Here is a 23,756-nt window from a genome sequence, read left to right as displayed (position 1 = left end):
AACCCGGTGTAGACACCGATCCGCCAGCGTGGTCGGTCTAAGAAACTTTTGCGCCGCTACTTTGGACCTTATGGGATCGTTCAACTACCCGGCGACGTCACATACGAAGTGATTCCTGAAGGAGACGGCACCACTCGCCATCCCCGATGCCCATGCGTGTCCGATGTCGTTCACGTCTCTAGACTGAAGTTATACCACTCACGCTGAACGCGAAGCTCCGCACCTCTCTCACCATCTGCGTCTCCCTTAACTTTATCACCGTGGTAATCTCCAGTGCATGAATGTTCCGCATCGAGACGATGCTTCTAGAGAGAGAGGTAATGCCACGACCTAGACACAGCTGACAGCCACTCCGTGCAATTTGGTGCCACATGCTAGGCATGTTGGGTAGCTCCCAGAAGAAGACAACGACGAAGGTGCCAGGACAGCGATATATAAAAATCGATAGCGTCGTCCGAAGTCTTTTGTGGCTTTGTCTGTGACAATATTGAGCATCACTGAGCATCATTATTGAGCATTATATTGAGCATATTGACTTGAAAAATTATAGACCGATCAGCTTACTGTCCGTTGCCTACAAAGTATTTACTCAGGTAATCGCAAATAGAATCAGGAACACCTTATACTTCAGTAAACCAAATGACCAGGCAGGATTCCGTAAACGCTACTCAACAATAGACCATATTCACACTATCAATCGAAATTCCATATCACACCATCGACCACATATCACAATGGACCATATTCACACTATCGGAATGTTCTTTCGGGCTCCGCTAAATTGTCGCCGTGGTTCATCTCCTGGAGGCTTCTGGCGTTCAACGTGACATAAACAAAAATCGTGCGGTCCGAGACTTTTCAATTCCGAACTCAGCCACAAACCTTCGCAATTGTGTTCGGCTATGAACTAACTTCCGCGGCTTTGTTCGAGATTTTTCCGGTATTGCTCGACCTCTCACTCACCTTTTGAAGAAAGGCGTACCTTTCTCCCAGAGACCTCCGCAATCAGCCACTTTCTCTTACACATCTTACCTCACCACTGATCCCCGCCCATTTCGACGCTAATGCCTCAGCAAAATTCCGTATGCAGGCCAGCGGTCATGATGTATGCTGTTACGTTTCGCTTACGACGCGCGGTATAGCCGGCGCGGATGCAACGGACGCCGGGGCTTCGTTCAAAGCGACGGACATTGTGGCCCGTTCGGCGCCGCCGCTACGCCTCCCCGCCAAGCGCGTCCAGGCATGTTCCAATGCCACGTGTCTTCGTGTGCGCGCGTGTGTGTGTGTGCATGTTGGTGCCCACGCTTGTCAAAGCGCGGCAGCCGGGGAGAGGAGCTCCCCCAACTGTGAAGCGAGGAGGTCTGACCGGCGCCGGCCCGGCGGATGCGTCAGCTACTCGTCTCAACGTGACCGTGCGGCGCCGTCACGTGCGCGTCTATCGAGGCGTTCCTTCTTCCCCTCGACTCCGAGAGTATAAGAGCAGCTGCTCCCGGACGCCGAGGGAGGCTCCGATTTCTTCTGTTGAGTAACGTGCTCTCCCGTCTCTCCACTTCGGTCGACCTGACCGCCCGCTCTTTTGCGATGCTAGAATAAACAAGTTGTTCTGTTACCAGTCGACTCATGCTTTGCCGGGACCTTCGGATGCTTCCAGTTGTGCCCCAGGCCGCCAGGCCAACGCTACCCTTGGGGCTTGCGACCCAGGTGCAACAACGGGTGTCAGCGCTGAGATTCCAACAACTGTCTGCCAGCGGTGAGATCGCGACAACGGAGGCCAGCAGCGAAGATATGCAGTTGACTGTATGCTGAGCAGCACAAGGACCATCCGGGAGCAGTGCAACGAGCCCTGTGTGATGACTGGTTGCCTGCAGCGGAACGACTGCGCTGAATTCTTGGCTGCGAGGTTTGGTGAGTGCGGGACTTTCTTCTTCTGAGTTTTGCCAGGCTTTTGTTAGTGTCAGATACAGAGCTGGTAATTGTGGTTGTCGTTGCTGCCGGGTTAGTTTGCGGCAAGACAATAGTAGGCAGTAGAGAAAGCAGCATTCAGAGCAGCCATGGATTTGAAGTCGTTGCGCAAACCGAAATTGCTGGAGCTTGCAAGAGAGTTGGGTCTGGATGTCTCAGACAAATTCAGAAAACCAGAACTGCTAAGGGCTATTTTTGAGTTAGAGGCTGAGGATGACGAGCTGTCGGAATGCCTTGAGACTATTGAGGAGAGGGCAAAAAGACAGGAGCGCGAACTTAAAGAGCAAAAAGAGAAACAGGAGCGCGAACTTAAAGAACAGAAAGAGAAACAGGAGCGCGAACTTAAAGAACAGAAAGAAGAGCGCGAACTTAAACAACAGAAACAGGAGCGCGAACTTAAAGAACAGAAAGAGCGAGAGCAACAAGAGAAAGAAAAAGAGCGCGACCGTCAACACGCTTTGGAAATGAAGCGTCTCGAGATAGAGATGGAACGCGCTCGTAGTGTAAGTCAGGCACACGGTGCAGGAGAACGAGCATTGTTCAAAATGACTGACCTGATGCGGCCGTTTAAGCTTGGAGAGGACATTGGTTCGTTCCTGGTTAACTTCGAGCGAACGTGCGAGAAGCAGGGGTTCTCTCGGGAAACGTGGCCACAGCGCTTGCTCACTTTGTTACCCGGCGAGGCGGCCGACGTAGTCGCTCGCTTGAAGAGAGAGGAGGCAGAGGATTTCGACAAAGTGAAATCGAGTCTGCTAAAGAAGTACAGGCTGTCAGCGGAGGCGTTCCGTCGGAAGTTTCGGGAAAATGAGAAAGGCAAAAGTGAGTGATATACAGAGTTTGCCTACACGCTTATGTCAAACATGCAGGAGTGGCTCAAAGAAGAAAAAGCGTTTGGTGACCACGAGAAAGTTCTGCAGTGTTTCGGGCTGGAACAGTTTTATAGTCGGTTACCTGAGAACGTGCGGTACTGGGTCTTGGATAGGCCAGACGTTTGTACGGTGGCTAAAGCCGCCGAGCTAGCCGAGGAGTTTGTGACGCGTCGGGCTCGCGGAGCTAAGGACGGTCAAAAGGGTGAATTTGGCTCCAAGTTTGAGAGGCCAAAGTTCACACCCATGAGAGCAAGGGGCGACACACGTAGTGCGGATGCGAGTGAAAGCAGTCCGACCGAACGTAAGGAGACGGCGGCAGCCGAAGCCGAACGCAGAAAGCGGTTCGAGACGAGGCAAGCGCGCGTTTGTTATACGTGCCAGAAGCCGGGTCACTTTTCGGCGCAGTGTCCGGAAACAAAAACAAAAGTCGTGTTTTTGTCATTATGCAGCACTGACGAGAACATGAAGCTTCTCGAGCCTTACATGCGAGACCTCCTCGTGAACGGGAAAGAATGCCGAGTGCTTCGCGATTCCGCAGCTACGATGGATGTAGTTCACCCGTCTTACGTAGAACCCGATATGTTCACGGGCGATTGCGCATGGATCAAGCAAGCCGTGGAAGCTCATAGCGTGTGTCTGCCCGTAGCAAAAGTGCTTATTGAAGGACCTTTCGGAGCACTTGACACGGAGGCCGCAGTGTCATCTATGCTGCCTCCCCAGTACCCGTACCTATTTTCGAACAGGTCCGATCACCTCCTGCGCGAGAAGGGGCTTTTGTTTGGTGAGGCTAGCGTTCAGGCCTTAACCAGATCGAAGGTTCGGGAGCTCGCTGCAAAGGCGGTAGTTGCGGGGCCGACGTTGTCAAACAATGAAAAAGGGTCAGAGGCGCAGCAAGCGGATATTCAGAGCACGCCCGAACTGAGTAAAATTGAGCCTGTAGCGTTGAAGGCACCAGATACTGGAGAGGGAATGCCCGACACGGGAAAGTTAGAAGAGCTATCTGCAGATTTGCTCATCGCGCCTACGTCAGACGGACTTGATAGGTTGCTAAAAGTCAGCCGGTCGGCTTTGATAGCCGAGCAAAAGAAGGATGGCAGCCTAGAAAACATACGCTGCATTGTCAAGGAAGGTATCACCAAGAAAAATGCTCGCTTTGTGGAAAGAGGTGGGGTCCTGTACCGGAAGTATCTAGACCGCAGGGGAGTGGAGTTCGATCAGCTGATCGTTCCTCAGTGCTACCGTCAGGATCTGTTGCGCTTGTCGCATGGGGGTTCGTGGTCCGGACACCTAGGAGTTAAGAAAACTAAGGACCGTCTCTTGCAAGAGTACTATTGGCCAGGGTGTTTTCGGGACGCAGACCAGTTCGTGAGGACATGTGACACCTGTCAGCGGGTGGGCAAACCAGGGGACAAATCGAGGGCACCGTTGAAATTGGTACCTATCATTACGGAGCCTTTTAGACGGCTCGTTATTGATACAGTGGGACCTCTGCCGGCAACAACCACGGGGTACAGACACATTTTGACTGTGATCTGCCCAGCGACAAAGTTCCCTGAAGCAGTGCCGCTTAAAGAACTCAGCTCAGTTGAGATAGTCAATGCACTACTGTCCATATTTGCGCGAGTTGGTTTTCCTGCGGAAATCCAATCAGATCAGGGCACAGTGTTTACTAGCGCTTTGACGACGCCTTTTCTCGAAAGGTGTGGGGTAAAGCTGATACACAGCTCAGTGTACCACCCACAGTCGAATTCCGTTGAGAAGCTCCACTCCGTCATGAAGCGCGTGTTGAGAGCATTGTGTTTTGAACAACAAACTGACTGGGAGCTGTGTCTGCCTGGGGTGATGTTTGCATTAAGGACCGCGCCGCATGCGGCTACGGGGTTTTCGCCAGCTGAGCTGGCGTACGGTCGCCCGCTGCGGTCTCCGCTTCGCATGCTTCGAGAATCGTGGGAAGGCAGGGGCGACGACCCAGTCGTGGTGGAGTACGTGCTTAGGCTCCTCGAACGCTTAAGAAGGGCACAGGAGTTGTCAGGTGAACCAATGGCAAAGGCCCAGCAGAGGGCCAAGGTTTATTACGATCGGACAGCCAGGGCCCGTAGTTTCGAGGTGGGCGATGAGGTCATGATATTGCGCACATCGCTAAAAAACAAACTCGACGTGCAGTGGGAGGGCCCAGCACGGATTGTTCAAAAACTGTCGGACGTTAACTACGTGGTGAGTCTGCCAGGAAAGCGGAAAGCACAGCAAGTTTACCACTGTAAACTTCTCAAACCCTATAGACAAAGGGAAGCAGTGGTGTGCATGATGGTAAACGTTCCTGAAGAGCTTCCGGTCGAGCTTCCGGGACTAGGCTCAGTGACGAACAGGGAAGACACCGATCAAGTCATTAGTGACTTAATCAGTAAAGCACCGCTGTCGCCTGAGCAGAAAACCGAACTACACCAGCTCTTACAAGAGTTTCAAGGTCAGTTCTCTGAGAGGCCTGGTAGGACTTCTGTCCTTACTCATGATATAGAACTTACCTCCCCAGAGCCAGTACAATCCAAGGCGTATCGGGTGTCACCCCGCCAGCACGATATTATGGAGGCTGAGGTAAAGAAAATGCTACAGCTCGGTGTTATTGAGGCGGGTGAGAGTGATTATACCTCCCCTTTGATTTTAGTTGAGGTACCGGGCAAGGAACCTCGTCCTTGCGTCGACTACCGCAGGCTTAATTCCATCACTAAGGATCAAATTTATCCGATCCCTCACATCGAGGAGCGCCTTGAGAAAGTGAGTAGCGCTCAGTTTATTTCCACCCTAGATCTTGTCAGGGGTTATTGGCAGGTTCCACTTACAGAAGAGGCTAGTAGGTATGCGGCGTTCATTTCACCAATGGGAACATTCCGTCCTAAAGTGTTGAGTTTTGGTTTGAAGAACGCGCCATACTGCTTTTCAAGCCTCATGGATAAAGTGTTGCGGGGACAGCAAGAATTCGCTTTACCGTATCTAGACGACGTAGCGATATTCTCCGCATCCTGGTCTGAGCATATGGCACACTTGCGGGCAGTGCTAACCCGCCTGCGCGAAGCGGGCTTGACAGTCAAGGCTCCCAAGTGCCAGTTAGCACAGGCCGAGGTTGTCTACCTCGGTCACGTGATTGGACGGGGTCGTCGCCGCCCCTCTGAAATAAAGGTGGCCGCTGTGCGAGACTTCCCGCAACCGCGCACGAAGACCGATATTCGGTCGTTCTTAGGTGTCGCCGGCTACTATCAGCGGTACATCCCCCGGTACTCTGATATCGCGGCTCCCCTGACGGATGCTCTAAGAAAAACAGAGCCCCAAACAGTCGTCTGGGACGAGACAAAGGAAAGAGCTTTTAGCGCCCTAAAGAGCACCCTAACAAGCCAGCCTGTGCTACGATCGCCAGACTACACAAAAGGGTTCGTTGTTCAGTGCGATGCTAGTGAGCGAGGCATGGGCGTTGTACTGTGCCAACGGGAAAATGGAGAAGTGGAACACCCCGTCCTGTATGCTAGTCGTAAGCTGACCAGTCGTGAGCAGGCGTACAGCGCCACCGAGAAAGAGTATGCTTGTCTCGTGTGGGCCGTTCAGAAATTGTCATGCTACCTAGCCGGCTCGAGGTTTATCATTGAGACGGATCACTGCCCTCTCCAATGGCTGCAGACCATCTCTCCCAAAAATTGCCGCCTCCTGCGCTGGAGCCTCGCTTTGCAACAATATTCCTTTGAGGTGCGTTACAAAAAGGGGAGTCTCAACGGTAACGCCGATGGCTTAAGTCGAAGCCCCTAACGTAGGAATCAGCCTCAGAGCTGTTTGTTACTGATGTTTTTCTTCCTGAGGCAGCATTTTTAACATATTGCTTTTGTTTAGTGTTTCAAAGTGATGACGTGTTTTGTAGTGCAATTTTCCAATTTGTGGACGCGTTCTGAGTGCTGCTAGACTACCGTAAGGAACTAGGCAGTGGTATAAAAGGGGAAAGAGCCTGGCAGGACTTGGTGAGGGTTGTTTCGTGCTTGCTGACTGAGCGGTTGAGTTTCGGCGTAGTTCTACCGCTTGCTGGGAACGAGAACAAAAATGTCAACTCTCCCGAAGCCACTTTGCAGTGTCCTGTGTGAACCTGAACGAGAGAACGAGGCCTTCTCTGTGCGCTGCGCTCAAGAAACGCCGAAGAACGCCCGACTTCGGTTATGAGCATCATCGAGCGACATCCCTCCGGACAGCGGATGCAGTCCGCTGACCATCGGGATCTCCTTCCCCCGGCGGGGCGGTCTGTTACGTTTCGCCTACGACGCGCGGTATAGCCGGCGCGGATGCAACGGACGCCGGGGCTTCGTTCAAAGCGACGGACATTTTGGCCCGTTCGGCGCCGCCGCTACGCCTCCCAGCCAAGCGCGTCCAGGCATGTTCCAATGCCACGTGTCTTCGTGTGCGTGTGTGTGTGTGTGTGCATGTTGGTGCCCACGCTTGTCAAAGCGCGGCAGCCGGGGAGAGGAGCTCCCCCAACTGTGAAGCGAGGAGGTCTGAGCGGCGCCGGCCCGGCGGATGCGTCACCTACTCGTCTCAACGTGCCCGAGCGGCGCCGTCACGTGCGCGTCTATCGAGGCGTTCCTTCTTCCCCTCGACTCCGAGAGTATAAGAGCAGCTGCTCCCGGACGCCGAGGGAGGCTCCGATTTCTTCTGTTGAGTAACGTGCTCTCCCGTCTCTCCACTTCGGTCGACCTGACCGCCCGCTCTTTTGCGATGCTAGAATAAACAAGTTGTTCTGTTACCAGTCGACTCATGCTTTGCCGGGACCTTCGGATGCTTCCAGTTGTGCCCCAGGCCGGCAGGCCAACGCTACCCTTGGGGCTTGCGACCCAGGTGCAACAACGGGTGTCAGCGCTGAGATTCCAACAATGCGCTGCTCTAGACTAGCGTCAGCGTGTCCATGATTGTGCTATCGCGAATGCCAGCCGCCTCAACTCACCATCAAAGCGTAATTGTTTACGGAACCGGAATGCCTCGGTGTTGTCCAGGTGGTTGCCAAGCTCCGTCCTTAGCTTTACAGCCGTCCTTGTTCTGTAATAACTTAGCATCATGCTCTCTGCTGGCTTTCGTCCCTTAACGATACAAGCGGCAGGTTTGGTCGCTGGACTTTGAGGCGCCAAGAATTTTGATACTATATGATTCGCGAGTGCGGACGCCAGCATCATGACGCGCACTGTTTGTCGCGTGACCCCGTTGAAAACTCCGACGTGGGTGACATAGAGAACACCGCTTATGTTTTCTCCGTGTCACAGCTTTCCGCATTGCGGAACTAGTAACTTTGCGATGCCTTACTCAAATCGCTCGTCAATAATTCCGAATCCACCCCGACGATGCTTCCTTACGCCTATTTGTTCTAGGTGGTTATACTTTATATCATCGTAATGTTCATCTCGAAGGCCCAACCTCCTTCTCGTCCTTCCAAAGTAGCTCTGTTCGACCGTTCAAAACAAACTTCACGACGCGCCCACCGCCAGGCATCTCGGCATGTCTCGCACTTACGAAAGAGAACGCCGCCGCTTTTTCTGGCCCAGTCACGCACGTTCTGTAGGACTTTAGGTCACTGCTTGTGAGCCATGTCAATGCCGCAAGAGTCATTTCTACTTAGAGCTGGTTATCTGCACTCACTTGATATGCCGGTATAGCCATTCGGTCATTTCGGTTTAGATCTCCTGGCTCCTTTTCCCGTATCTCACTCGAGGAACAACTGGGTTGCTATCGCAACTGACTACGTGATCAGAAATTCCATTACACGCGCTCTCAATACCAGCTGCGCAACTTACGTGGCTGACTTCCTACTACACGACGTCATTTTTATGCGACGAGCTCCACGTCAAACAGATGGAAGCGGTATCGTCTTGTCCAAGGCCAATAATAGCATTATATACATCTGCTCTATCCTGCATTACCTTACCAACCCCTACCGACCACCCACAAGCCAATGGCCTGACCACGCGATTGTACTAGATTCATACAGATATGTTCGCTCAATGCGTTTCAGACGCTCACCATGATCCGAACCTTACTGTACCTTACATTACGTTCGTCTATGATTATTCTCGCCTTGACACTGCCGCCTGTTTCCCTATCTACCTACTGCGTAGTCGTGAAACCATGCTGCTAGTCGACGCCTTGTTACCATCGATTATGACGTCGACAAGTGAGTATGTTCGTGATTCCTTCGCTCGCGCTTGCCACTCTCGACGATTTTCACGCACTCTCCTTAGCCTTGTTTCAGGAAAGCGCCATAAGCACCGTCAGGACCTTTGTCACCGTGAAGCCCACATTTAGTCGTGAGTCCTCGTGCTACCTTGGTTCCCTTCCCGTCCAGTAAGCCTTTGCGAGAAATTCCTGTCTTGTTACAAGGCTCATATTGCATGCTACGCCAAGTCAATGATGTCACCTGCGAACTCGTTCCAGCCAACCCCGAAACGTACTCCGCTACGACAACCAGGGAGGTTGTCCATATCCCCAACCTCAAGTACTTCAACTCTCGCTTTACTACATATATCTAGCGGTACCGGGATGGCTCTTTTTCGCCCGGGGTGGTCCTATGGTACAACAGACGCTTAAGACACATTTATTTCCAGAATCACAACACTGCGAAACTCTTGAGGAGACCGCAATAAAATTTCAAGTTAAAGACAATAAGGGCGTGCCTAAATACACGTAAAGACTGAACGCACTTGTATAGAGTGGTTGAGTGGCCGACTGACGATTGCACCAGCATTCCTAGCTGTTATGTCCCACGTATGTTTCTCTTAAGCTGCATAGACCCGGCAAGTGGCATGATCGTGCGTGATTTCATGCAGCATCGGCCGGTGCACTCTTTTTTAAAAAATCACGGCCGAACTGCGGTTCCGTCTGTACGTGTATCTAACAGTCGTGTGCGTATTATTATGCACATGTGTTTGTATGATGTTCTGACTGTTGCACTTGGGTGATATAAGAATTTTTCGGTATATTGCACCACATTAATTTACTAAAGCTCAGTTAAAATTTGCAAAATGGGGTCACTCTGCAATGCCCAAGATAGCCAGACATACTGGTAAATAATACGATGCAGATCCAATAAACTTGTTGGAATCGATATGGGTGGGACGCTTTCATGCTACGGTAACAAAAGTACTATAAAACTGACTACAACGTGAACAATGGCGGTTATTTTCATCCGATGCAGCATAGACACCTATGCAATGCTCGCTTATACACCACACAGGGAGGTTGTCCATGCATACATAGGTCAGCCAGCTCCCTGAAGAGTTAGCTCACTAAGACTTGGACCAACCCGTGAGGCTCAGTTCGTGTGAACCTGGCTGAGCAGAATTTAGGTGGATGCCAGCCTGAGAAACCTCTGCTGAGTACGATATTGGCTTATTCTGAGTCTGTGTCAGCTAGGCTGAGTAGGATTTTGGGGAGTCCGCACGCACGTGCCAATTATTCACATCGTGGAATAAACCAGTAAGCAGCTACATCGCCCAATCTAACAAAAAGAGCATTCAGACGCACAAATGTCACGCTTTGTATAGTTTCCAAGTGGTATGATATTTTAATTATGCAGGCACGACATCCTATGGTTATGGGTTTACGCAAGAATAATTGTTTCTGCGAAACAATGAGCTATTTTGCTGCTCTCGTTGAGCATGCCTTATGCCTTGTGATACGTCTGCACATTGGATTTGCTGTGGAGGCGCAGCAACTGTGAAATCATACTATTATTCGCGGGAATTAGTACAACAGGCTGATTTCACGGCACGATTTTGATTCGCTTTGGAGTAATGTGTTATCGACAGCTTATTAAAATCAGGTGCAAGCCTGCTTTCCACGTTGTTGCACTGGTTTTACAGGAGGTAGAGCGAGAGAAGGAAGAAAAGGCAAGGATATCTACAGCGCGGTATAGCTTTTGAGAATATGGTGATACGTTACGGCAGGCATAAATAAAAACCTCACTGCACTTAAGTAAGCTGAATGTGCATTTATCTTTTAAAGTGAGGCTTAATGCAGGTGCAGTAGGGACAAAGTCGGCAATATGTTTAAGCTAAATTAGTTTCCGTGCATGAAAAAATACTACATCAGAAAAAAAAAGATAAAATTGCTTAAATGATGCTTATCAAATACTAACTTCGAAAACACTATTTACGAAGCTATTTATTCCTACTCTGTTGCACAATCCGGCGTCTTCCAGCGCGTTTATTTTTTTGTAACACTAGATGGCACTAGGGACGCTGGCCCTCGCTCGAAGTCACTAGGACACCGATGGGATCGCTAGATGATAGCTGGATCACACTGCACGGGAGGCTGGTTTCACTGCCATGACGCTGGGGTGCACTGGTATGGCCTTTAAATGCGATGGTTCTCGCTGGAGTTGGCTGGCTCGTACTGGAAACAGGACTGGTTGCGTCCTTGCCGCACTGGTTCGAGAGTGCTATGAGTATAGGCGTTGTTGATTATTGAATGTTCAATAACAAGTTTATTGGGAAATATTGGTCTCTTGTTATATATAACGCTTTATTTTTAGGTCATAAATATGTGTTTCGCATAGAAACTTGCAATAAAAGTGCCTGAGCTGCTCCGTTTGTGGATGGTTATTTCACACTGAACAATACTTTTGCTTTCCATTTGTCTTTTGCGTGTGCGTTTCGCTATGTTCCTCTACGACAATACGCGAACGCAGACCAGATTTCATTATTTAGTGGTTTATATTTATTCTTTTATTAACATTGCCTTAATTCGAGGGCTAATTGTGCAGTAGCAGTGCATGTTTACATTTCGTGCACGTTCACCGCACTTTTAATGTCAGTGCCAGTGGCGTGCTCGCGTAAAAGCTTTATATTTGTCTATAGGCGTCGACTCAGCCGATGACTGGGAGTTGTCGCAGTGTCTTGGAGTCGACACGAAACAAGCAAAACAAGGAGTACGATGATTCGTATTCGTTCCAACGCGTTCGATAACAGACCGCCCCCAGCAAGCCTGCCGCTGATTGTTATCATGGCATAGATAACAGAGCAGAGGCGATTCGTGCGCTTCCAGTTTCCCTAGCGGAATCAAATATAATAGTAAATCGTGCTGAGGTTCAAACACGCACCTTTTAGCATTCGCGTGGTACGCGCGCGCCGAGACCGTTCCCTTCCACCGAAGTTTAGGCCTAGAGTGCCGGTCGAATCTTTCTACACGCCAGCGGCCCTCCTGGGCGCACGAATAAGCAAGTCCAGCGAAGGAAAATCGCTCTCTATTTCAGCTTCGCATGAGTGCTTTTAAATAAACAATTTTTTCGCGCGTACTGTGTCACCAAAAGAAGCGATCAGCGCCGATTTGACGAGTCCTTTGAGTCGTATGACGAGTCCCCCTTTGAGTCGTATCTTGCCACACAACAATAAACGTCGTCTGTCTTGTCCGCGTTTCCTTTAACGGTGCGAACCCGGTACTTCCCAGTGACGACTAGCATGCGCGTTATCAGCATGACATAGCATTGCCGACAGGAAAATAGCGGGCGCGGCGTTTTCAAGAAACGAAACTCAAGCAAGGCAGGTTGTGTGGCAGACATTCACCCCAAACTGCGTAAACTGTTTTTAGAGTGTACGTATATATGCCGTTGCTAAACTCATTTCCCGATGGGTGGGGTATGCTGTAGGATGTATGAAGATATATTTCATAGGGATGTATTCGGGCATCGTCACCTTACGACTCCCCTATGGAAGGGAGGCCCGGCTCGTGTGATCTCGGGCGAGAGTGTGTGCCCCTTTATCTTTGGCCCAGAGTTCATGACCCGGGCTCCAGACGACGTAAGTCTCGGGAAGGCGCTTCTGGCTTGAGTAGTTTTTTTTCAGTATTTCAAGCGCCATCGTCCATTTGCGACCTTCGTAATAGTCGCGGTATGCCGATTGGGAGTCGCTTAGTATGATGCCGTTGTTGGTGCACGTTGATACGCTTACCGAGACTATTCGATTTGCGGTGAGTGCATGTACAACTCGTAGTTTCTTTTTCCTTGAGACCACGTTGTCGCTGATTCGCAGTGCTCTTTATGAGATGCGTCATTTGGTTAAGCGATGTTTGCAGCTGGGGAGTGCCGCAGCTTCTGATCCATCGTTGTGTATGACGAGACCGAAAATACGTATGCAGTTCGCTTTCGGGGTTTCAGCTACGTCGAGAGTCACGTGGGGGTCAGGCTCATCACAGGCTGGTAGTTTACCTTGGGGCGCGCTCTGAGTACAATGAATTCGGTATGTCAGGTTAGGGAACAAACAGCCTAGTAGCGCAAAAATTAAAAAAAGAATCATGTAAGAAATCCGTCTGGGAGTTACCTGGGTATGCGTAAGCATTGTTCTGGTGGTTGTAACAACTTTATTGAGATTCTGCTCAGTTATAAGCATTGTTCTACTTCCCTATATCCACGTAGCCCGGTGTCATTACCAATGTTATGAAACTTGATCCGGCCAGTACACACGAAAGAGCTGCGACGACAAGAACTGCGAACGGCGGCGCAAGGTGCTCTGATGACGCAAGCAAAGTGCTGCAAGTGGTGGCGCCAGGTGTGCTGATGAAATTCCGGTCATTATAACCCGTTGTCGCTCTTTAGCTCCTAATCAATCCTTATCATTTGCACGAAACTTGAATTTGCGCCTGCAATATGGGATCCGAGTCGCTTAAATCGTATTACTTCCCTTAACAAGTAAAAAATAAATCCTCTCGTTTCGTTATTTCTAATTATAACCGTACGGCTAGCATATCTTCCATGAAAACTAGCCTAGCACCTATTCCGCTAGCTAACCTCCGTAATGTCACCCGTGTTTCACTATTTCACAAACATTTTCCATCACACGACACTTCACGACGACTCATATTGCGGCCTCATTACAGTTCCAATCGCGTTCATCCTCGCAGAAAGGTAGGAATTGATTCATGTTACATGAACTCTTTATTCCAATCTTTGATTCCCTGTACATCTCAGTAACGGAACTACCTTTGCTTAAGTATCGTAGGCGTCACCAATAACCAACTTTTCGCAAAATATTATCTAAAATTGTGTAATCAGAATAATTATCATATTACCAGAACTCATTGCACTTGTTGGTTTGTTTGTTTTCTTTACTACTTTGTAACCACTCCCTACTTTAATGCCACATCGCCCGGTGGGTATTTTAAATAAAAGATAAATGACTAATGTTGACGGTGACTGCCAGAGTTTCAGTCAACATGAAATATAATTTCCTCAAAATTGCATTGAGTGTGTTTGATCTTCTAAATTTTTTTGCATCTTCATGTAACAAATTATTGTTGTGAGGGAGCATATCGTAGCTGGTGGAAATGCCCGTCAAGCTGTTGTGCAAAGCGCAGACGACATAGGTTGTGAATTAGTAGGTAGGAGCTTGCTGCATTGTTTCTCTTCTGGTCGTCATGGCTATAACGGCTATAAAAGGAACTTGGCATTCAACAGAATACTTCTGCGTTTGTTTTGAAATACCATCAAATACAAGTAGGCTTGTAAGTAAAATTTTTGTACTCCCGCTTGGCACGATACAAAAACTGTAGACTGTTGCTTTTCTGATACGGCTCACACCCCTCTATGCGGTAAACTTGCAAACTTGCAAGAGGACCTGTTGTCATTATGGTGAACGCTGAGCTTCTTATGGTTTGGCGTGGGCAGCTTGCAGGCCAGTAATTTCTCTCTTGTCCGTCTTCTTTAAAATAGAAATTGCGCAACAAAAATGGTGAAGCAAGAATTAGTACACTAAATAGACAAATCTGGGTTCTAGTTGAAGTGTTCAGAAACATACCTTGTGTTGATTTTGGTCCCCTTTATGTTATTTCCAGTGGTGATACATTCATGAGCAGAGTCTTGGCTGGAGTCGCGGAAAAAAAGAGTAGAAAATAGAGCAGAACCAAGAGCGGGAAAGTAAGCACGCACGCACGCGTGCGCGCGCGCGCACGCACACCCACACAAACTGTTTTGCCTGTGCATTTCTTTCAGTGGTGTGCTTAGTGAAGCCTCGATTAGATGACAATTTTCTCTCTCAGATACTAGGCAATAACACAGTCATTTTATTGTGTCTCAAGCACACAACTACATTTGCCACTAGTGTGCAGTGATATTATCGCAGTGCATCATTTATGCAGAAATAGAAAAAATAACTATTTATTATTTATGATGTACTCTGTGTTAAGAATGTGTGGAAAAATAACAGGAGCCTCGTTTGAGTTGAATTTGAAGAGCAAGAACTTTAAATTTATTCTTATTTCCTGCTTTTAAGAAATGGCTGCAGGAATCCGTTTTATCTGCCTCGCGCGCAACGAGAACACCACCCAGCAGGCGGCCGAGTATGCGGCCCAGCTCGCAGACCCCAACTGGGTGGATCGTTGCAACACGGCGGGCGGCAGATGTCCAGCAGGAATACCTGGCGGCTCTTCCGCGCCCTTCTCGACACAACGCAGACGCGCACAGAAACTCATAAACATCTACAACGTGCCATACACAGTTTTCACGGCAACACAACTCAGCTAGCGCACAAGTTGCGGGACCAGTACTTGTGCACTACCCAGGACCCGAGCGGATCGGCGTTCTCTTATGCAGGTTCGGAGAACGCTGAGCTGGATCAGCCATTCCAGCTCCACAATCTGCGGGCAGCCCTGGCGAAAATGAAACGTGGCACAGCCCCAGGTGGGGACAGAATTAGTCAAATTACTCGCTAACTTAACCGACCCGGCCTACCAGTCCTTATTGGATTACTTCAATTCAATCTGGCTCGGGGACGCGCCACTTCTCAACGACTGCAAAACTGCTCTGGTCACTTTCATTCCCAAAGCAGGCAAGGCCATCAACACGGACAACCCTCGCCCCATCTCTCTCACCTCGTGTGTGGGCAAACTAATGGAGACGTTGGTGCGTGACAGGTTATCCGAGTTCATGGAAAATCAACACATCTTTGCAGACTCCATGTTCGGATTTCGCCCGCACAGGTCCGCACAGGATGTTCTGCTACAACTCAATCGGGACATCCTTGACCCGGTCGAATGCCCCCACAACGATAAGGTCGTACTCGCCTTAGATTTCAAGGGGGCCTTCGACAACATTACTCACGAGGTAATACTGACTCATCTTTCACAAACCGGCTGCGGACGCAAAGCGTTCAGATACATTCGGCAATTTTTGACAGATCGTGACTCCTACATTAAAATCCAGGACACCGAACACGGCCCCTTCCGACTAGGAACCAGAAGAACAGCACAGGGGGCAGTGCTGTCTCCTCTCCTATTCAATCTGGCTATGATGCACCTGCCTGCCCAATCGGGTGCTGTCGCTGGTGTGCAGCATGCGCTGTATGCCGACGACATCACCCTGTGGGCCACGCAGGGCTCACTTGGAGACATTGAGGCCAATCTGCAACAAGCGGCGACCATAGTACACCGTTATGCTCGCCACTGTGCTCTGCAATGTTCCCCTCAAAAATCTGAATTTGTACACATACGCGCCTCACCAAAGTGTACCGCCAAAATTGACCTCTTTCTGGAAACAGGACCAATTCTTCCTGAACACACAGAAGTCCGGGTAGTGGGGCTTTTTATTGATCAACATAGACAGTCGAACACAACCCTGGCCAAGCTCCGTAAGGTGGAGAACCAGGTGGGCCGCATGGTCCGTCGGATTTCCAACAAACGCGGGGGGTTGCGGAGCAAAGACGCCTTGCGGCTGGCGCATGCATTCGTCACCAGTCGAATTTTACATTCGACTCCTTACCTCCACCTTCGGAAACAAGACGAGGATGCACACGAAGTCATCCTCCGCAAAATTATTAAGAGAGCCCTCGATCTCCCCGTGACCACCTCTAACCAGCGTCTCCTGGGTCTAGGCATGGTGAACACGTTCCGGGAGCTCCGATAGGCTCACTTAACTGACCAATACACACGCCTCTCTAAGACGCTGTCGGGTCGCCGCGTCCTTGCCCGACTACACATCCAACACACCACCCTTATGGAAGAGCGTGTACGACTCCCTTTCGAGTGTAGATGCGCCCTCCATGTACGCCCTCTTCCTAACATGACACGTGAGGACCATAATGGTCGGCGCCTGGCGCGGGCGGAAGCCCTGTGCCACCATTATGGGTCGAAACCCGGCACTTATTACGTGGATACCTCCGGCCCCCACTATGGGGGATGGTACACGGCCGCAGTCGTCCACCAGTCCAAAACAGTTAACGGGCTTACATGTCGCGCCCGCGACATAACTCATGCGGAGGAGGTCGTCATTTCACTGGCTGCTACCCACTCTGATTCCAAGACAATTATCTCCTACTCGCGAGGGGCCTGTCGGAACGTCGAGCAAGGCTGGGCTCCATACTTAGCGCACCGACTACTTCAAAGTTGCACCTACACCGGGGACCCCGCTCACCGGAACATAGTATGGGCTCCTGCTCATATGGGTCTCGAGGGGAATGAGGCAGCCGATGCCGCCGCCCGCGCGCTCTCTCTCCGGGCTTCCTTTCTCGACCCCCTAGATCAGGATCTCGAATTCAATCCCGCGTATTCTTTTAAAGACATTGTCCTACATTATCAATCTGGTCATAGCCTTTATCCTCGCCCGAGTAAAGGACTATCTAAGACGGAGGAGCGGCTTCTACTCCGTCTGTATACCAACACTCTGCTGTGCCCGGCAGCACTCAAACATTTTGATCGTTCTTTCACGGGCAGTTGTCCGCACTGTGCGGAGAAGTCTTCGGAAATTTACCACATGGTGTGGGCCTGCCCATCTAACCCAGCTATTGCCCCTCACCCCTATCCCACTCGGGAGGACTGGGAGGCGACCCTGCTCGGCTGATATGACCTGCAGGCCCAAAGGGCCTTGGTCGAGCGCGCCCGAGCAGCGGCCGACGCGACTGGGGTCCCGTACTAGGGATTCCACCTAGTATTTTAAGGGTCGGACCCTTAAGGACCGGTCCATATGCGAACCTCGATGTGCTTCTCTTGTGAGAGCAATAAAAGTTTTTCACCACCACCACCAACGAGAACACGTCATTGCAAGGCCACACGCGGCAGATCACTAACGACGGAAGCCTTGCTAGCCGTTATACCAGTGAAACGCCGCACTTTGTAAAATTCACTGTCTTTAAGCATTCAATCAATCAAGTTTTATTTTCGCCGCAGACAGTACATTGTTACTGCGAAAATAGGGGGCCAGAGAAAAAAGCTGCATCTGTGCAGCTTGACTAAGCTCTAGCCTCTCGCTTGGGGGCGGCAATGGAATGCTGGACGCATAAACAGGCTGAAATATTATTGTTGTCTAATTAAAACAAACCTGAGTGACGTTCCTGGCTAGAAACGACCACCCCGTCCGCAAATCTTACCGCCAAACAATTCGACTCGATAAACGGCACGGACTGCAATCGACACCAGTGGAGTGCTGCTTAACACAAGTGAAAACCATTATTCAAGTATGAAGCACAGACGCTAATACGTTTAATGAAACAATGGTCTATCTATTTTGTAAAACAATGGCGTATTAACTGTGTCGGTCCGTTACTATATGTACATATATAGACCAAATATGTTGCGGCGTTGAGGGCCCCAAACAGAAAAACTGCGCTTTAATGTACACGACCAAATTACAGTAGCTTCACTTACGCGCTTCCTGTTGGGACGCGGCAGGGGTAATTTTTTGCCCACTGCGGCGATCGCTGGAACTTGAAAGTGTGCGGGGCCTGAAACGACGTGCGACGCTGCAAGCCAACGCCGGATTTTCTGCGACACGTGGCCCTTAACCCTGTCGCGTTGAAATTACTAGCAGGAGCTGTAGCGCTAGTGTCTACGCGGGAGCTCCACGTATGACGGCTCGGCCAGTTTGCCAATGATGATCGTACATCGACTTGCCTAGGCATCGTCATTCTGGCTTCAAAGGACTTACCTTTTTTTGCTTTACTAGTCCTTTATTTTTTACAACGTATCGCGGAATAACTGGAATAATTAGTAGTGATATTGCACGTGCGCAGAAACTCGGAATGCCATTCGAAAAATACCAGGGCTTGGAAATTAAGCAAGCTAAAGCGCTATAAAAAACGACTCAAAGTGTCATACCACAAGCGCCAAAAATCTTAAGATAGTAAAGTAAGCCCCCCAATGCCTCCCACGAAATAAGCACTACGCCTTCCATAATGTCTATAATTTCCGTCTCACTTCTTTTAGGCTATATTCTACTAAAATGTAGCAGCAATACCTCCTTCTTAGTATGCCATTTGTTTACTTTTATTCTTACGTGGCATTATGTAGCGGATATTTTCTTTGTTCCCGAATTTTTCATGTCCCATCTTGTGTCCCTCACAGTTCAAAAGTTATTTGGTACTTGCATTCTGACATACAGCCTGCGTGCCCTCTCCGCGTGATATATGCTTGTACTCGTTTTCTAGCCTCCAGATGTTCTCATTTTCCTTTTTATAGCTTTTCTTGGGGAGTCCATTAACTCACTGGGATAATAAAGCACTAATTCATTCCGCGTACTTTTAATTTTTTGCTTGGTACCGGAACAATCGCAGTGCCAGTGATCCCTCTATGGAATTGAGGAACTTATCCTTTGTTGCACTGACGTTCGCAGATGGGTGCTTTCTTGGACTCTGAGGTGCGCCAGATGCTCGACTCAATGACTTTTTCGTATGCACTGTCCACCAGCGCTACCGAAGAGAACAGGGTTGGCTTCTATCGTCAGGTGAGAAGCATTTTCAAAAGTTACATCATGTCTTCATGGTATACCAAAAACGATCAGATATACCACGTCGTTAAAACAGGTGGTGGAACCGAACGCGAATTGAACCAAGAACCAGAGCTTGATCGTTGTTTTCAGCTTAAGCGTAGCCGAACCAAACCAATCTTTTTTTTCGCTACCTCAGAACCAAACGCGAACCTGAAGTGTTTTGGAGGAACCGTTCCGAACCGCTTCAAGCACAGCTTCAGCCTAGGCAACTTGTTGCTGAAATTCTGTGAGAGCAGACGATGCCGCGTGTGTGTATATATATATATATATATATATATATATATATATATATATATATATATATATATATATATATATATATATATATATATATATATATATGTATATATTTCACCCACTGTGTTCGCCGCTGTTGCCGTTTTTTGAGTGTAGCCAGTTTTGGAGGGCACAAGTTCGCCCAATAAAACGCTAGTTTCGACTTTCCAAGTTTGGCTGCTTCCTTCGACGTCACTACCACGTGACAATATATATATAGATATGTATATATATATATATATATATATATATATATATTTATATATATATATATATATATATATATACATACATATATATATATATATTGTCACGTGGTAGTGACGGCGAAGGAAGCAGCCAAACTTGGAAAGACGCAACTAGCGTTTTATTGGGCGAACTTGTGCCCTCAAAAACAGGCTACACTCAAAAAACGGCAACAGCGGCGAACACAGTCGGTGATCGTCGAAAATCTGCTCAGTGGGTCAAGCGCGTCGGCTTTTATAGATCATTCGTCTAATGTTCCAGAGTAATCGCTGGGACCCGCATGCCTTCCACAAAGTGCTGCGCTATTCGCGTGGCGCATACATGCAATCAGATTACACAAGGTTCGGCGACAACAGACAGTGGATAGAAGCATCGATAACATTCTATAAACTTCCGATACATGTAGACGCGTCCTTCGCTGAGCGATAACATTTCGTGGACGGTAAAAGCGCTCACCGTAAAAGATAAACGAGTTCACGTGTCAATTCCCCCTCTCAAAGACATCGTCCCGATGCTGCAAACATAACAGGAGAGTAAAACACAAAAGGTCCCTATCTTGTTAAACAAAGTAACAACGAAGAAACAAAGTCCAAGGTGACACAGTCCACAAAAAAAATGAAAGTTCAGCTATGCGACGTCCTCAAAGTTCATTGTCGCTGGGATACGGCTTAAGACGCACAACATGAACTACTTCAGGTCGTGAGCGGCGCCGCTGTCAATTCGAAATGCCGCCTGACACGACCTCATAGTCCAGTTCGCCAACACGTCGGATGACCTTGTAGGGTCTGAAATAGCGTCGCAATGGTTTCTCACTGAGTCCTCGTCGACGTATTTGCGTCCCAACCCAAACATGGTCGCCAGGCTGGTACAGGACGTAGCCTCGTCGGAGGTTGTAGTGTCGGCTTTCGGTACGCTGCTGGTTATTGATCCATAGGCGGGCGAGCTGTCGTGCTTCTTCGGCGCGCTGGAGATAGGTAGCGACGTGAAGATTCTCTTCGTTGGTCCCGTGCGGTAGCATGGCGTCGAGAGTAATCGTCGGGTTCCTGCCATAAACCAGCTTTAACGGCGTGTTCTGTGTTGTTTCTTGCACCGCCGTGTTGTAAGCGAAGGTTACGTACGGCAGGACGGCGTCCCACGTCTTGTGCTCGACGTCGACGTACATTGCTAGCATGTCGGCGAGGGCCTTGTTCAGGCGCCCTGTGAGACCATTCGTCTGCGGGTGGTAGGCAGTTGTCCTGTGTTTTGAGACGGAGGTGAGACGGAGACGCTACTACTGAGCCACGAGTACGATGCTTCAAAGCGGTACAAAAGCGCCTCTAGTGAATGCGGTGTTGCCTTAGAAACGAGCTGTTTCTAAGGCTCAGGCGTGCGTCGCTTGCTCAGGCGCACATTTCGTTGCCGCGCCGAACGCTGCGTTGCTCGACGCTGACCGCGTCCAATGCGGGGCGCGTAGTTGCTGCGCCGTAGCCCATTGTGTTACACCCCTTGGCGGATCGACGGGAACGCTGTTGCGTTCCATTCTTGAAGGCGAAGCAGAGTAACGCATGAGTTGTTTCTTCGTCTAGCCGAACCAAATATAGCCAAGCAACAGCAGTTCACCAGGCTAAACAGTGGTTCAACAACTAAAATAAAGGCTAGTATGCCTCGCATCCTGGGCTTAACCTTAGCTAAGCCACAGCCATTTTTTTTCTTTTGTTTTTTTATACTAAGGAGTCAACAAGCTAGGGTAATTGTCGGAAACACCCCGCAGCAGTCTTCCTTCAGTCGGCACGTTAGTTTTCATCGCGGAACCGTAATTTTAGTTTTCATCGCGGAACCGTAAGTGCAGGGAGCGCCGCGCGTACACCGCAGCCACATATATGCTGGAGTCGCGCTCTTTTTCTTATAGCAATATGGCCGGCGGCGGCTTCACGAACTCCCGTACGCGGCAGCTGGGACTGGCACTCCAGAAGTTTAAGTATATAACCTCCTTGCATCATAGAGTTTCTCACTATTACCTAGAGGGAAATCTGGCGCTGCTGCGCTGTGGTATGCATGGGAATGCCGGTATATTGTGACTTCGGATCGGCATCGTCCTTGGAGAGACAGGACACCTTGAAGATGCGCTTGGCAAGCACCGTTCCGTCGGTCACAATGATCCATTTTCTACTAAAACTGCACGTCAAAAGCTGTTTTAGCTTTATTATTACGCGAAAACGTGTTTTGTTTAACTATGAAAACTTGTTATTGCGTGTACGGCTATATGTTACGTAAAAAATATCAGCGGGCCGCTAAAGTTGGAGGACAGACGACAAGGTTCGCGCTCGCTCTGAAACAGTTGGTCGTCTGTTCTTGCTTTTCTTCGCTTGGTCATGCAGTGTGGGTGAGTAAAGATGTAATATGCGTGAGTGGAAACATTTCATTAAGATTTTACTTTGAGAGCGCGTTATTTATGTAGCCATATCCACGTTTTAGACGAAGCCTCTTACAACACCAGCCAACACGAGCCTCGCAAACACATATACCGTCATTCCCATGACGGCACGGTGCCCCCTTAAGAAACTCCCATAGACGGTGGCGCCAGATTTCCCTCTAGGTATTATAGTGAGAAACTCTATGCCTTGCATAGAAACGCCAGCATGGTTGCTAATAGACTTGGCTTGGATATGTTTGGCATCAGGCCCAAGACGGCACGCTATCTTCTAACGCACTCTTATGTTTGCGTTCGAGTCTTTGAGCCACCGGGCACAAAGGACAAGCGTAGACGCCACTGCGCATCTTGTACCGCGCATGCGCACTGGCGTCTACGCTTTCCCAGTGGGCCCGCTAGCCTGCTGGCTCACTGAGCTATAACTCTCTTTTGTCTTGAAGGGACGCCCAACGTAACATACTGCAAAGGTGCTTGCGTTGAGCGTATGTAAGGGGAGAAACGCTGTTCAAAACTGCCTTTTCTCTAACCTGTGCAGTAAACCCATGTTTATAATATTCCCGCAAACGCAACGGTCACGAGTTGGGCAACCGTAACCGTTAGAGTCACAGTATGGTCGCGAGTTGTCGCGACAGCGGAGCTGCAGTTCACAGAGCCTGTCACTAAGGGATACGCGGCGAGGTATGGCCGATGAATAGGTAATGGCCAAGATTAGTATTTGGTAAACGTTAATTACCGAGAGCAGCGTGTGCTTAAACTACCCCAAAGGACGCATGCTGGGCGGTGACTCCAATCATTTACTCGCTACGTCACACATCTACACTGAAATTAAACTGATTTCAGAAATACCCGCTTTTATTCTCTCAACCCTTAACTGCAACTTCGCATGCCACCTCGACTCTTTCTTTTTTCTCTTTTTGTACCTCGCTCCTTGCCCAGTGTACGGGGACGTGCTTCCACCCACGTTCATTTCTCCCTTTTTTTTATGAATTAATTCACTGATTCATTTAATCCTAAATTGTTGCAGAAGATAACGTCTCATCTCCATAATGATCCTCTTTCCCCTCCTGGATTGTGCCACCGCAAAAAAATGCTTCTATGTTGCATATGGCTGGGCGTAGCATATACGATTCCCTAGGAACGTCGAGCAGCGCTCGTGCTATTTGCGGTGGGTGACGAGACAGTATAGAACCCCTTCTCTGCTACTTCCACACTCAACACTCTGCTCCCTGAGCAA

General features: G+C 49.3%; 1 protein-coding gene across 1 annotated transcript in view; it reads left to right on the top strand.

The window, feature by feature from the left end:
* The window catches only part of LOC142584230 (neprilysin-like), a 242,408-nt gene that overhangs the window by 139,260 nt on the left and 79,392 nt on the right, over window positions 1-23,756 (top strand). The window contains exon 12 of the mRNA XM_075694384.1: window positions 19,435-19,545. Within this exon, the coding sequence (XP_075550499.1) occupies window positions 19,435-19,545 (111 nt within the window). The remainder of the gene's footprint in view (window positions 1-19,434; window positions 19,546-23,756) is intronic.

The sequence above is a fragment of the Dermacentor variabilis genome, chromosome 6 (assembly GCF_050947875.1).
Source record: "Dermacentor variabilis isolate Ectoservices chromosome 6, ASM5094787v1, whole genome shotgun sequence".
NCBI classification, from domain to species: Eukaryota; Metazoa; Arthropoda; class Arachnida; order Ixodida; family Ixodidae; genus Dermacentor; species Dermacentor variabilis.
This window is presented reverse-complemented; position numbering and strand designations above follow the sequence as displayed.